This window comes from Epinephelus lanceolatus, chromosome 18 (assembly GCF_041903045.1).
Source record: "Epinephelus lanceolatus isolate andai-2023 chromosome 18, ASM4190304v1, whole genome shotgun sequence".
Classification (NCBI taxonomy): Eukaryota; Metazoa; Chordata; class Actinopteri; order Perciformes; family Serranidae; genus Epinephelus; species Epinephelus lanceolatus.
In genome coordinates this window covers 6,037,114-6,053,309 of record NC_135751.1, presented here as the reverse complement: position 1 = coordinate 6,053,309, position 16,196 = coordinate 6,037,114, and the positions used below count along the sequence as shown (strand labels likewise).

The 16,196-nt window shown below is 40.9% G+C and overlaps 1 protein-coding gene across 10 annotated transcripts in view; it reads right to left on the bottom strand.

Moving 5' to 3' along the window:
• Positions 1-16,196, bottom strand: part of rbfox1 (RNA binding fox-1 homolog 1) — a 554,543-nt gene that overhangs the window by 80,043 nt on the left and 458,304 nt on the right. For all 10 annotated transcript variants that reach the window (XR_004502636.2, XM_033644552.2, XM_078161770.1 and 7 more), the window contains one exon: positions 2,908-3,201. Coding sequence is in view for 9 of the 10 variants with exons in the window: in XM_033644552.2 (XP_033500443.2) it covers positions 2,908-3,201 (294 nt within the window). In the remaining variant the exon portion in view is untranslated. The remainder of the gene's footprint in view (positions 1-2,907; positions 3,202-16,196) is intronic.

Sequence of the window (16,196 nt, the reverse complement as noted above, 5' to 3'; positions counted from 1 at the left end):
TCAGCATGTTATGTGACATATTTTGGTTAATATTTGCAGTACAAAAACAATAGTGACATCTTTAGGAATCTTAGAATTGCCTCTTCCAAATAAACTTGGATGATTATTTTTTTCACAAGGGTGATGGTGTACCCCCTTGTCCCTCCTCAATTAATGTACTGCATGTAGATATAAAACAGTATGTTATATATAAGATGACTAAATATGATAGCATTTCTCAGTATCTATTGTTATTGTTGATTTCATGGTAATTTAGGGATGAAATTCACTGTTGGGGCAAACAGCTGAAGCATGCATTAGTAGAAGACAGAGTAGACGTGGCTGAAAAAATGAGGAAAGGCAGAGAGAAATAAAGCAGCAAGAGGCAGGTTTGATGATGTGGGGGAAGGAGTGCTGCAGACAGACTGACTAAGAGGGAGAGCTGATGAGACTTCCAGATGTACAGTATGCCGTCTTGTTGCTGCCAACATGCTTTCTGTCTCTCATTCTTTCCTCTGGTGGAATTGCTTGGGGGTTGCAGCTAAGAAATCATCACACAGCATTCTCCATAGCCAGCATATAAACAAGACCTGCAAATCTGATGAAGCAGATTAGGAAAGTTTTGAAAGATGAAAAGGAGAGCTGGTAAAGTGATTTTCCAGATTTGCAACTCATTATGAAACTGTATCCACTTACATTATACTCAACAATGGGGCTGTGTTGCTTTTAGGTGGAGTCAAGTGTTGCTGTTATTCTTGTGATGTCTTTTCTCCCACTGCATCAAATTAAGATGGAGTTTAAACTCTGAACATTTCCCTTATAGCATGTAAATGAGGATGCCTGTGAATGTAGGTTCAACAGTCTGTTAACTCACTCATCCTGCTTCCTGGAACCTTGATTGACCAATGCTTCACTGTGTGTTGGTTGGTTTGTGGTTATTTGACTATGTGCAAATTCTGTTTGGGATAATGCATCACAAAATCACAACATACACAGAACTGATAACGATCCTTCAAGGGTTATTCGGTGAATTAAAACCAGTCTTGAGCCTTTGTCAGGATAATTGGCAGTAAATGTAGCTAAGGCTAGATAGCTTGCAGTTTTTTTTCACCAGGGGTCTCCTGTCTGACTAGCATTTTTCCAAGGCTCTATCTGAAAGAAGGAGAATCAATTGTGGATTTTTAGTTTTTTTTTTTGTTGTTGTTGTTTTTGTGGAGTTAAAGCACATTAGGCCAAACAAAGGATTTTGTGATGGTAGATATGTGATTTTAACATGATTTCAAAGGTGAGACTATCATTAAATATATCATGAACTGTCAAAAAAGTGATCTGTTTAAGTGATATATGATTATTTAATATAATTTGGCAATCATGTTGTCTCGGGTCATTATGGCCATTAAGGGGAACATAATGACAGGATGTTTTTGTTTCTTTGTATCAACTACCTGTAGGTAAGAGTAGCCATTAGTATCATTGTTCTTTTGGGAGGGGGGGTTTGTTACAAATATTCTGAAGGACCTTCAAGAAGTCTTGAGAATCACATCCCATACACAAAATCTCCTCATATTAATAAAACCAGCCATAGAATCCCTTATCTCCAGGCAGTGACACGGTCTGTACTTCCAGGTCAGACAGCCCTGATCCAGTTGTACAACCCTGTACCTCATGAATAAGTCCTAGAACCCTGAACCTCATGAATCCAGTCCTACATTCCTGTACCTCATGATCCAGTCCTACTTCAAAGTACCACATGATCTAGTCTTCCAACACTGTACAACATGACCAAGTCCTACAACCCTGCACCTCATGATCCAGTCCTACAACCCTGTAACTCATGATCAAGTCTTACAATCCTGTACCTCATGATCCAATCCTTTTCTCTGTACCCCATAATCCAGTCCAACAAGCCTATACCTCTTGATCCAGTCCTACAGCCCTGCACCTCATGATCCATTCCTACAACCCTGTACCTCTTGATTCAGTCATACAACCCTGAACCTTGTGATCCAATCCTACAACCCTGTAACTTATGATCTAGTCCTACAGCCCTGTACCTCATGATCCAGTCCTACAACACTGTACCACATGATCCAGTCCTACAACTCTGAACTTCATGATCCAGTCCTACAACTCTGAACTTCATGTTTCAGTCCTACAACCCTGAACCTAATGATCCAGCCCTACAACACTGTACCACATGATCTAGTCCTACAACCCTATACCTCATGATCCAGTCTTAAAACCCTGTAATTTATGATCTAGTCTTACAACCCTGTACCTCATGATCCAGTCCTACAACGCTCAACCTTGTGATCTAATCAAACAACACTGAACCTCATGATCCAGTCCTATAACCCTGTAACTTATGATCTAGTCCTACAACCCTGTACCCCATGATCCAGTCTTACAACCCTGAACCTTGTGATCTAATCCTACAACCCTGAATCTCATGATCCAGTCCTACAACCCTGTACCACATGATCTGTTCCACATGATCTGTTCCTACAGTACTGTATCACATGACCCAGTCCTACAACCCTGTACCTCATGATCCAGTCCTTTTCTCTCTACCTCATGATCCAGTCCTATAACCCTAAACCTCATGATCCAATCCTACAACCCTGTACCACATGATCTGTTCCTACAGCACTGTATCACATGACCCAGTCCTACAACCCTGTACCTCATGATCCAGTCCATTTCTCTCTACCTCATGATCCAGTCCTATAACCCTGTAACACACGAGCTAGTCCTACTACCCTGAACCTCATGATCCAGTCCTACAAGCCCATACACCTAGATAAGGAGGGCAGGTTTTAATTGTTTAAATCCCTAGTAAAAATACTAAAAATAAAGATAAGAAGAAGAAAAGGAAGAATAGGGGAAAGGAGAAGGGCTTAAACATCAGCTTTTTCCAGGATGCCTTACTGTGGCTGTGCCGGTGACCGTCTGACTGCCAGAGTCTGTCCCGCTCTGCTCGCTGTGGCTCTGTGAGGACTGGTACATGTTGAGTGGGTGCTCACTGACGGAGGCCTGGACCCCGGTGTAGTCCTGCGGTGCTGCTGGGTGCTGGTGCGGATGTGGGTGGGAGTGTGGATGGGGATGGGGGTGTGAAGCTGTGAACTCGGCGGGAATGCCGTTCTGGGGAGGGGGGGCAAACTGGGCTGATGGGTAAGCCTGGGCCATGGATGGGTCCGGGGGTGCCGGTGTGTCCTGGTTACCCTATATGGACAAAGAGAATTACTTTTTAATTTACAGCAACATTTTTAAAGTTCCATCATTGAATGTTTTGCTCACATTCCCTTGACATCACTACAGATTGCTTTTGAAAAATTCTATAACTGTATTTGTTTACCATGCTAGTGGCAGAGCTCCAGATATGGCTCCATGGTACGTAAATCATTTGGCCACTTTGGTCCAGACTGAAATGTCACCACAATGTTTCGACTTATTACTGTTAAATTGTGATCCAGCAATTATTATATAGACTGCTATTAGATTTGGTATAAACATTCCTCAGTCCTAGGTGATGTACCCTAACAGCTTGCGTGTTCCCTCAAAATTTCAAAACTTTCACGACTTTGGTTTATAACTAAATACCTGCAAAACAAATGGCAGCTCCTCTTTTGCGATAGTATGCTAACATGCTAAACTAAGATGGAGAACATGCCTGCTAAACATCATTTAGTACAGTACAGCCTCATAGAGCTGATGGCTTTTTTTCCTGGTGTTTTTGCCCCACAAGCTGCAGGCCAACAGATGATGGTCTGGTTGGTCTGTCTATCCATCACTCTGGCTAGATCAAAATATCTATAGGATTGATCACAATGGAATTTGGTAAGAATGTTATTGGTCTCCAGACAATAGTCTCTTAAAGTCACCATCAGGCCAGACTTTTCTACCTGAGCGCAGTTTACTCTGTGACTACTCATTTTGCATTTTGAAGACTAATGGCAGTATTTATGTGAAGTTTTCTGTGGATATTAATGTCCCTAGAGGATAAATTAATTAGTTTTTGTTAGACCCTGAATGTCAGCAAAAAAAACAGTCTAATGAGAAGATTATCAAGCACATACATGGCAGCAGAGTGAACTTTTCCATTTTGGATACTTCCTTAGCTCTCCATTGGCTCAGCCTTGAGACAAATTTCACATCATATGTACATGCAACTGGCAAGACTAGAAATCATTATGTACTGTATATATTTATCACTGTCAACCTGTTGTCATATCCAGGTCACCATATACTTACATACTTACATATATACTGACTCGCATACTTTTAACGTTTTGCTTTAAACTTTAGCATATCTATGTGATACACAGCTGAAACACATTGTATTTAAAGTTGGGAAACAGTTGCTATTAGGTTTAGGCAAAAGGACTACTTGGTTAGGTTTAGAAAAAAGATCATGTTTTGGGTTGAAATAAGTACATTTGTTTTGTAACATTACTTGATATATATGTCATTTGCTCTTAGCTTCAAGTATTGCCACATATGGGTTTTACATTGAAGTTACTTAAAAAACTGGGGCATGGGGGCGCTGGTAGCTTAGTGGATAGTGCCGGCGCCCCAAATATAGAGGTGATGCCTCGCTACAACGGTCGTGAGTTTGACTCCGGCTTGTGACCCTTTGCTGAATGTCGTCCCCCCACTCTCTCTTTCTCCCCATTTTCCTCTGTCCCGTTCATTAAAGGCTAAAAGCCCAAAATAAAAATCTTAAAAAAAAAAAAACAACAAAAAAAAAAACCAACTGGTGCATCTCATAATATCGATCGATCAATCAATCAATCAATCAATCAATCAATCAATCAATCATTTGTCACATGGAATTATACAAGGTACAACTCCAGTGAATGTGATCTCATTAGCACCCTTGACTGCACTGTAATTTAGGACCTCTTTAGCATCTTTTGCATTGGTGGCTTCTGCTTTGTAATTGTTGATGTTTTCTGGATGGTTTTGGTAATCCATGTTTGTGGTTGTGGAATGATTTAACTGTCAACATATCCCAACCTCAGCGGCCATATGGTTGCTCCACCTGCATACAGGCAGCGACTCTGAGCTGCAGCCGGCTCTGCTTAGTACAGTGATTCACTGCAGGAATTAGATAGCACCTCACAATCCCACCGACATAACAGTCCTTATTCACTGTAAGGCACATGCCTCCTCTGCTTCTCTCACCAGAGTCCTCTGTTCTGTCAGATTGGCATACAGAAAAAGAGTCACCTACCTGAATGGAACTGTCCAGGATTTAGCCAAGTATTAGTGAATCAAAGGATATTAGAGTTTCTGATATCTTGTTAGAAACTGACGCAGCACTGGGGGTCAGCTAGTTTATTATCTAGGGGGGTAATACACAGGGGGTAATACACCTTAAACCCATGGAGGTACAGTATTTCACCTTAAATGCAGGTTGGCTAGACAAATGCCTATAAAATGTCTAGCAGGATGCTAGGTCAGCTGGTGCCCATCTTCTCCACCTTTCCTCGATGTTCACCCATGTTTACATTTAAAAATCTCAACCTGGCTAGCTAGCAGCTAGCTAGTTAGAAGTTGTCAGAAGGGGAGTTTACAGACTGGTGAGTTGATACCATGCCAATGAGTGACTCACAGCCACATGTCATCACCATCCAAAGCTAACCACAAAAGCACCACCAAGACTTGCAAAATAGACATAAGAGCCTAAATTTAGCACAAATTTAGTACAAATGTAGCACAAATTTAGCGGAGCCGACAGAGAGGCAACTGGAAGTGCCTGTGCCTAATAATGTAAAAGGCTGTCTTTGGTAAAAAATATTGCACACCAAGCAGCTTCACAAAGCATCAGAATCTGACGCCCTGGGAATGACAACAGGCTGTTCCAACCAGCACTGTTGGATTGTGAATCCTCTTCATCATTAAGCCTATCTTGTTTAATCCTTAACTTTACCACATAATCTACAACTACAGTTTTCAGGTTTAAAAGCATTACTTCATGGTAACTCACAATAGTCCTATTGTATTCAGTGTCAATTATTAGCACACATTTACAGTACAGATTTATTTAGCATATATTTATATGTATGTAGAGTCTATTCTTCAATCACAGCTCCCTACTTCTGACTGTTTCTCTATTACAACACTGCTATCACACACCTACTTGCATACAACTGTGGTCCATGTCAAGGAAACCTACTCTGAGAGCTGTACTGTCTAATAGGAGCCAATTTATCCATCACTGAGAGACCAGGGTTATCCACATGATTATAGAGGGCACACATTGACTGAACAACACACACATTAATCAACTTGAAACAATGGCTAGCTGCTAGTGTACAATAAATACTATTTATTGAACTTGTGCAGGCCAAACTACATTACATTTACTATAGATTAATCATAAAGAAAAGAAACATGTGGGTCCACATCACATAGGTTATGTGGGTTAATTTAGAAAGGTAATCAGGTACTTATAACATGATGTAGTCTGGAGGATTTGTTGGGATATGGAAGGTGCACCACATCTGGAAGTGGTCTGGCTCACATTTTGTGCAGTTTACCAACATTCTTAAGAAAACATCCACACAGCAAGTTGGAAGATGATCTAACTCCTCCTCTTCTTGCTATTTCACACTGTTTATCCAAAAGCTACAGACAAGTTCCTCCTTTCCCGAGGAAAAGTCAGCAGAGCTCATACAGATGCATCACTTTCGAAGACTTATGAGGGACCAGAGACAATGTTAGCCTAGTTAGTTAGTTAGTTAGTTAGTTAGTTAGTTAAATAGGCCTATTTAGAGCTGATCACTATGTGGCAAGAATCAAGAGTAATTGCCAAAAACTGATTACAGACCAGATGTCATTCCCAGATACAAATTCAGTGCTAATACTAAGTAAAAATGGTGTCCTGGAAGTGGTCTAGGTGGCACTGTGGTCTGATCGCCACTGGGTGTAAATGACATCTGTCCAGTTTAGGCATCACAAAGCTAAGATTTCCTCTCCCCTCCCACACAGCATTCCCTTCACCTGGGACACACCATGTCTTTTAATAAGTCCACCTCTCTAGTTTGCATATTAAGATAACAAGTACACTTAATAATACAGGTGTAAATGCAAAGGCCTGTGATTAGATTTCTTTAAGCAGATACACATTGAGAGTTAATACCAGTGTCTTGGTGTAGCAGGGCTTGTAAAAGTGCAACAATGCATTTCCTCTTAACAAGATGTAGAGTGGAGCTGCTCTTCTTAGATACAAGGCCATATTTAAACAAACTATCGCTCATGGTCTAAAGTACATAGCGTAAGTGCATTCAGGGCATGTCCAATAACTTTTTCTAGTTAAATAGTTTATAATCTGGACACTAAGCAAGACGTAAGGGGTAAAGGGGATTCTGCAAATTGGAGAAGTGAGCAGTTTTCTGCTGAGAGTAGTGCAGTCAGAGCAGTAACGTTACTGTAGCAAAAGTTTTTGGGACATATAAGCAGCAAAACTAAAAACTGTAGTTGTGAACTTGACAGAGGAAACAGAACTAAACGTTTAGCTTCTGAAATAATCAATAAAGTTACACTGCTCCCCGTGTGTAAGTCTCTTAATGTGGAGTCAGACAGCAACTCTGCAGCTCTGCTCTGATGTCATCAGAATGTCATTAATATTTTCCTCATTCCTGATGTATCATTTCACCCACCTGCAACCCAGACACATGTCCCTGTGTGTAACAAGCAGAGTGTCCACTCGTTATGAACCCTCCAATGAAGGCACATCTTACTATCTGAATAATGAGCCCTTAAATAGCAGGAAAATACTTCACTTTATGCTGCCTCAAAAAACAATGTGCATGGCCACGTTTCATTTTTAGATCTAGAACGCTCATTTGGCGCACAGATGGTTGCAAGTACATTTGCTCTTTACACTACGTGGGTACCGGCTGTGAAAATGACAACTGTGTCGGTCTGAAACGAGCAATGACAGTTGTGCTGCACTGCTTGCCGCTCTGCACTGGGTGCAAGATAGGATCCACAAACTTCAAATACAGTTAAGGGAATAATGTCAGTATATGTCCCGTATTACAGTAATCATGTACAGAGGATATTTCCCAACCTACTCACAAACACCAAAATAGGCAAGTTGTGATGACCAGACAAAAACTACAAAACACCTCAGCAGTGACTATTTAGCTCAAAACAAACATGACAAAAAGTCTCAGTGAGAATTATGAGTTTTGGAAATGTGGTTTCAGCTGGCTGCAGCTGTGATTCACAAAAAAAAATATATAGTGGAGACATCCAAGTAAAAAAAAGAATGTGCCCTCAAAACACTTAGTGTGGTGTGTAAGTATGTGTGAGTGTGTATGTGAAAGAGGTTACTCCTGTGGGATATTTCTATCTCAGCCATTACAGACAGAGAGGGAGAGAGGGAGAGAGAGAGAGAGAGAGGTGCAGCCATATGTAGGAAAAAGAAAGTGAGAGTGAGCGAGGGACAGAGAGAGAGAGAGAGAAAGGGATGCAGACAGTGAGTCTTGGCTAAATGCTCGGCTGTGTAATGAGAACCACATTTAGAAGGCTGAAATATGCTTCACGTGGCAGAGCACTGCCCCCCCCCCCCCCCCCCCCCCCCCCCCCCCCCACACACACACACACACACACACACACACACACATGCACGCACGCACGCACACCAAACACAGGCAACTGAAGGAATACAATTAAAATTTAGAATAAGCTCACAGAGGGAAGGACTTTGTCTCCTTCTTCAGAGTAAAACCGTCACTCATTATGCTTCCCTGTGTTACTCTACTCTAAAACTACTTCACTATTTCTCAAAAGACAATTGCTGATTCTACTCAAATTTGTGTTGTGTTTTAAATTTTAAATGCCTTGGCCCCTCATCCATAAATCGACCGTGTCTCTTACTTTTGTTAAAATCTTGACTTCCATAAGGTACTGTACTGTAGCTTTTAGTCATGCTCCATTTGTTCAGTAGGAATTTTCTGTGAAAGACAGCGGAACACTTTGTCAGATGACATAAGTTGTAATTTAGGATGAATTGGGCTTTTATTTTTTGTGCTGACCGTTCAATGTAACATTGTAGTCACTTAAGTGACTGCTGAACTCTTGGAAATTTGCAACATCTCCAAAAATGGGTCCAACAGGAAAAGAAACACAAGCAATTAGATGACCAGGCAGGTTGGAAACAAACTGTTTATTTGACCTGAAATGTTGTTCATAATCCCTCATTGAACAGTAAAACTGTGTGCACAACTACAATACAGAGGGTCAAAGTTGAAGCAGGAAGTGAGTCTGTAAACAGGCAGTTTGGGTAGTAATTCTATGGTTGCATTTCTTTTCAGATCAGGGTGTTTGTTTCCAACAAGTCTGATCATTTGATTGTCATGTTTCTTTCCATGTCTGACCTACTTCGACATGATGTTACCAGATCAGTTACTTTACTGTGTGCGATGTGAAACCTGCGTTGTTATAAGCAGTATTTTTCCTCTCAGGAAAAGTTTCAAGAAATGGCTAAAAGCTACCCATCTCTAAAACCACTGACTCTGGAGCCTTGCATTGCACACACCTTTCTTTGATAAGAGGGGGGGCTTCCCTGCTTCCTAACCCCCTTCATTTTGATTTCAACTACACTCCTGTAAAGTTTTATTACTCTATCTTGCAACGATTACACATTGACAAAATCTGCTCACAGACGGATGGGTGGGCAGACAGACAGATAGACATAGTACCCAAACTTTGGTAGCTTCTGCTACAATTTCTTATCACCTGGATCACATTTCACTATGATTACCAGCTGTTGCAACATTGTCGCAGCTGGTAATTAGCTTATAAGAAAATTTGACATTTTTTTGGAAATATGCTAATTCACTTCTCTCTGACAGTGAGATGGGAGGGTTAGGCTAAACGTGGGTTAGAAATAATAACTGGAAGCTGGGGAAAACACCCAACCCATTACAGACCAACACCAAAACGCATGCTTAGCAATCAGATCTGGCCTCTTACAGCGTAAAACACTGCACAGATGTACTGGGCGGATGCATACACTATTCTTTGTCAAGATAAGTTCCAGCATGTATGCTATTATGGTTTGCCAGACATTCTGTCAGTCTTACTCTCTAAATCCAAAGAAATGTTTTTCTTTAGAAAACTCTTGTGCAATACATCAAATGTCACCACATTCAAAATTCTAGGAGAACTGGTCAACAGGAACTTTACCCTATACAAAATACAGTCAGAGCTATCTAGCTATCTAGTTAAAGTTCAGTAAATATCTGGGTTTGGCTTAAAATAAGTACTTTGTTAAGTTTTAGAGAACATGTTTTGCCATGGTTAAAAGAACTGCTTGGGTAAGGTTAGGAATCAGAGATCAGAAAAATACTGTAGTCAAAATAATGGGTAGGAAAAAACAGAGTTATCCTGTGTCAAATTCTGACACTTCCCTGACCTACCCACCTACTCTCACCTCTCTACATGGTTTTGAGGATCTGATGTTACTTCTACCTTTTATCCAGACCAAAAAGTGTCATAACTCACATAGCTTTAGAGGTCATTGTCAGGTAAATGTAAGCACAGGTCGTTTTGGGCATTTGATCAAACAACATATGCCACTGTTTTTCTTGGGAGGGTAGTCTCATGCCAATATGAGCCAAATCAAGTGGGTGTCTTCATCCTGGAAGTCAGTTGTAGGTTTAATGCCAGTGTTTTGTCTGTGTGATGAAGTCTGTTTCCCCAACTAAGGCTGCACTCAAATTACAGGGCTTACTGATCAGTTCCAATTATTTCTCCAGATCCAATCTTTCTGTATAAACTTTGCACATTCATGTTCAAAGTGACCCATATCTGACATAAGTGTGAACAAATCTCTTCCCTGAAGTTCCTCATATGCATTAAAATAAAAGAATAAACAAGTGTGTTGGAATAACAAAAAAAAAAATCATATTTGCAAAACAGACATTTAGGGGAAAAACAATCAATGACATGGGTAAGCGTCATCTCCCAGATGATCCCTATAGTAGGGGGAACTGCCCACTGGTCCGACAGCCCATTGGTCCAACATCCCATTGTTCCGACCATATTAAACCCATTGTTCCGAAGTCCCGTTGTTCCGAAATCATCATGATGCCCTGTGGTTAAGGTCTGGTTAGGTTTAGGCACAAAAACCACTTGGTTAGGGTCAGGAAAAGATCATGGTGTGGGTTAAAATGAAAAAGAAAGTGGCAAACACATAAGCTGTGAGCCTGCTTCACCTCAAGCCTTTCCCTGCTGACCCAGAGCCGGTCGTGGTGCACCATCAAGGCAGAAATACGCTCGCCGGGAGCCGTTCAGCACCACAGACCGTCACGCTAATGGGATGTCGGACCAGTGGGCTGTCAGACCAATGACATGGACCCATAGCAGGAAGGTCTGATGATGTCATTCTGCATAGTACTAATGTCCTTCTGTCTGGGAGTGTGTGTTATGCCTGATTCACACTGTACAACATTTCTGTCGGTTCTGACAGTAACTATGTCACATTAGGCGATTGTGGAGTCATAAAATTGTGCCGTGACTTGGCCGACAGACATGACACACTACACGATGGTCCATACTAATCATCCCCATCCGTCATCACGTGTGTGATGTCATCGGGTTATTCTTGTCCTACTTTCATTACTTTTACTATTATTTCAATCGCTGAGTCTGTTCATGTGCCAGCCGACATGTTGTTGTAATAACGTAAAAAAGCACCAGCAGGTGGCGGGAGCTACCTTTTGAAGTACCGTATGAAAACATGAAAGTCACTGAATCCTTCACAGCAAGCTCCTGCAAATGTTTCACAATAAAAGCCTATTTAGAAAATGAAGGGATTCTCTCAACCAAAGTTAGTGTTAGAAGTGTTGAGTTTGAAATGACAGCGCTATGCATTAACTTTATGAAGGCAATCAGGAACGACTAAAAAGTAAAAATATAAAAATACAGAGTGAATAATAAATAACAGCCCGTTTATAATGTAGTCTGTTTCAAATGGAGCCGGTAGCCTCTGCAGTTGTGGTGAGTAAAAGCCCCGCCTGTATTTTTTAATTGTATTACTCTATGTCCGTCTCCATTGTGTAGAAATAACATTGTTTGCTAGCTTGATACTAATGGCAGTACTCACTGGGATGCTAAAGTGCCTCAGCTGTTTCACAACATCATCAGTCATCATCAGTTTTTCCCTTTTTACTCTGTGGTAACATCTCTACACATATCAAAAAGGCTGGGGTGTTGTTGTCATACAGTTGTCTGTCTGGCACTTTATCACTCTGGTCAAAGTGACGGATGTGATGGGAGAAATCGTGAACTACAAAATGAAAATCAAACATGCTAGACTTTCTGTTGGAAAGTCATGAGGCCTCCCAGATGTGGCGACGGTTGTCGTCTACTATGACACACTACACGAGATGAAATGATGGATTATTGCGTACAACACATGTCGTTCACAATCCGAGCCGACACCCTATAGAACAACAGTTTTCAAATGTTAGGATTTCCAGGGTTACAGTCCAACACATTCTCACTTAGATCTTGTCACATATAAACATTTGGTCATGGAATTTGTACGTCAAGATATGACATGTAAGCTACCCTGGGTGTGTGATGTTTTCGGGATGCCATGTCAAAGGAAATGTACAGTTTGCATTAAGTCTTTTTCAAAATAAACACACCACGTCTGAACAAATTTTTGTTGTCATCACCAGGTTCCACTAAAGGATATTGGCAGCCACGTATCATGTCGACATAAGAGGGCAGCTTTTTTCAGCTCCGTCTGACACTGGAAGTCACTGACCAACTTCAGAGTTAGACTGGGATGTACAGTCCAATATCTCTGCCGACGCCTCACAACAAGGCTGTCATGGTTTGTGGGCAAGCTATCCCTGTCAGAAAGTATCACTGTATGATGAGTGATCAGTGCACCGAAGTTTGATGTGGAAAAAGCCATGCATGTATGGGTTAAAAATGAATTTTGATGTGAGCATTCTCACAGCAGTCACAAGGCCACAAGGCAGTGGTACACATTTGAAAGTGGTCCAGATCTGATTGGAAAAAAAATTATTTCTGTGTTGACACTTCTCTGAAAAATTCAAACATCTGTATATCATGAAAGCAAAAAAAAGATTTTGTCCACATTTGCTCTCACTGTGATGATAGATCATAAAAGTGTTTCCTGTACAACTTGGGATTAGGGTTGAGGTTCCATTGAAGTTTGAAGTTGCTGAAGAAGATGGTTGGTGTGAGGGCTTAATGAGTGAAGGTTAATGGGTTAATGTAGGGGGAAAACAAATCAATGAAAGACAGACTTTACCATAGCACCAGTAACAGACCGCACTACAGTTCAGCACGGGCCCTTACTCAAACAACTGTAATGTTGGAGGATACCCACTTGATTTGTCCAACCTACACCACATTGAAGAAGTATTGACATTGCTTCTTCTCTGGCCTCTATTTCTCTTAATTCTGTAAGTAAATACTATCTCTGGATGTTTACTTTCCATATTCTATGCCAAATCTGCACCAGCTAAGGCAACTCAACAAACTGAAACCATTGTGATTTTAACAGAGTTAAGTGATTATTTTGAGAGCAGAGAAAAAACAAAGATCAGATGAAAAAACTACAGAACAGGTTCTTAAGTCACCGTAACTTGGCCTCTCCTCAAGATTCATTTTTTTGACTCTCTTGTTGTGACCTCAGCTGTCTAAAAACTTTTACAGATACACTTGACCCCCAGCTTGCTAATGGACATAAACACATTCTGTTTATCATTTAATTTTATAAGCATCCTGTTTATGTGTGTACACATGTAAACAACACAGCCCGATTTCAGAAACCTGGATAAGACCTTATCCCACTTATAAAAAACCCAAATATGTTAGCGGAAGTTTTCCAAAAGAAACCAGGATACTGTTGCACGTATACACTTCATCCAGGTTACTGAGTGCTGATGACTACCTACACAGGCATGGCTTCAGCCAAGTGATGTAACAGAAACACAAACAATGATGACAATAAAGAAATGGAGTTTTATCTTTTGGCCATGAAAAAGGCTCTGTAGTGTTCCCCTGGTGGTAGTGACAGTGACAGGTCAGTCCAGTCACCAGGAGAAAATGTTGGCATTGTACATTTACGCAAACTATGAACGGGTTACATTTGTACATGTCATATGTATCACATCAACGTTTCTAAAATTATGTAGTATGTGAGCTGGCTGGAACCCCCAGACATAGGTGTTTTTTAGCGACCTTTCCCCTTGGTTTAGAGGTGATAGTACCGCAAAAGTGGTGTTTTTTTACTGAGACATCGCTGCGTTTCCTGCCAGGGGAGGATACTCCAACACATTCTGATCTCAGCTTGTCAGAATAACACCGCTTTGTCAGTAGACGTTCACGTGTTAATATGAAGCACTGTGTATTCTCCTGTGTCTGTTGTTGACTTTCCGGGACGGCATATTCAACCCATTATCACACCAGCCTCATCACATATTGACATTTGGTCATGGATTTTCCATGTCTAGAAACGATGTGCTAGGTACCCTGGATGTGTTGGTTGTTGACGTTTAGGGCAAGTCAAGTTCTGTCTTTTACATGCATTGTCTTTTTTCAAAATACACTTCTGTTTTCATAGGAAATTTATAGTTTGCATACAGTCTCTTTCAAAATAAATGCACTATGTTGGTACAATACCACAAATTGACATTTTTTTTCCTTTAACAACAAACACACATGGTTATGTTAAGCCAACACATGGACGTGGTTAGGTTTAGGCAACAAAAGCCCGTGGTTGGGTTTAGGAAAAAAAGACCAGGGTTTGGCTTTACAATCTTACAGGAAGAGAACACCGGCCTGCCCTGTGAAAGTCAGTGGTTGTTGGACCCGTCCACAACCCCTCCCGCCCACTATATTTGGACTTTCACGCCTTTACTTTCATTCTTGTCCCACCTTGTTTCCCCTTGACACCCTGGCGCTATTAAACTATTACAGCGACCGGCCGTGTATCATGCCGACATGAAAGGACGGTGTCTGTTGCTGGAAGTCACTGACCAAGTGCCGGACTTTGACGACTTTGGAGTGAGACCAGGTTAGCATGTCAGTTTATGCTTGCATTGTGTCTTTTCAAAATACACTTCTGTTTTCACAGGAAATTAATAGTTTCTACTTGTAAGATGCATACAGTCTTTTTCAAAATACACTTACAATGAAGGTAAAACACCTATTTTTTGTATTTCCTTGTGCAACAAAAGTACTTGCTTAGGTTTGGGAACAAAAGCATTGATTCAGTTTCATGGTTTCACTTTGCATTCACACAGGAAGCAAACAGCAGGCTCTCAGGTGAAAGTCTGGGGTTTGTTGGATCCTTCCACCACCCCTTCCACCCGCCCTATGTACATCACCTGGTGGTGTGTATAGGGCTGACAAAGCAGAAGTATTTGACAAGTTGGCAATGAGTACAGGGCTGGATACTCATGTCCATGTAAACACAGTAGGATTTTGATTAATGTTTTCTTACAACTGGAACAGAACCTGGATGTTTTGGTTTCACTTTGACTAAATTTTGGGGCATTTCGTCCCCAAACTTTAACAATGGAGTCTTGCTAGGAAGGGATCCCCTTGTGACCGATATGAACAGGGGGAATGACTACAGCAATGTGTAACCCCCATAAATTAGACACATATCAAGTTGATTTAAAGTGATAAGATTATGCATGTAGTTACAGTTAAATTCCAAAAGGGGGCGCATAACGTCCACAAATGAGTCAAAAGTCAGAAACAAAGGGGAGGAGAAGTAGGAAGTGAAAACGAAACTAAAAGCACAATGAATGCAGTGGAAACACGAGTGCAGCTTTTCGTGAGCAGCGTGGAGTAAATGTTATATTCTAATAAGTTGGTGTTATTGTTGTCCAAGAAGAAGTAAATCCATTCGGAGTATTATTGTTTTGCCAGAGGGTTAAGGAGGACCACGAACTAATGTGTTTCAATGACTGTTCTCCGGTGAGTGTGTTTTTCTTTGAGTGCTAGCTTAAAACTGTTAGCTCATGCTCGTTCATGAATGTGGATGGAAAAAACCAATCGGAGAAACATGAGTTGTTTGTAAGAAAACTCAGCACCGTTGAATTCATGCGAAATGCGTGAATTATTATTATTAGCAGGAAGAATAGCTTTGTCAGTTTTATTTTCTGAAGGGCATGTTTTATGTTTTATACTGTGGACATTTGAGAAAC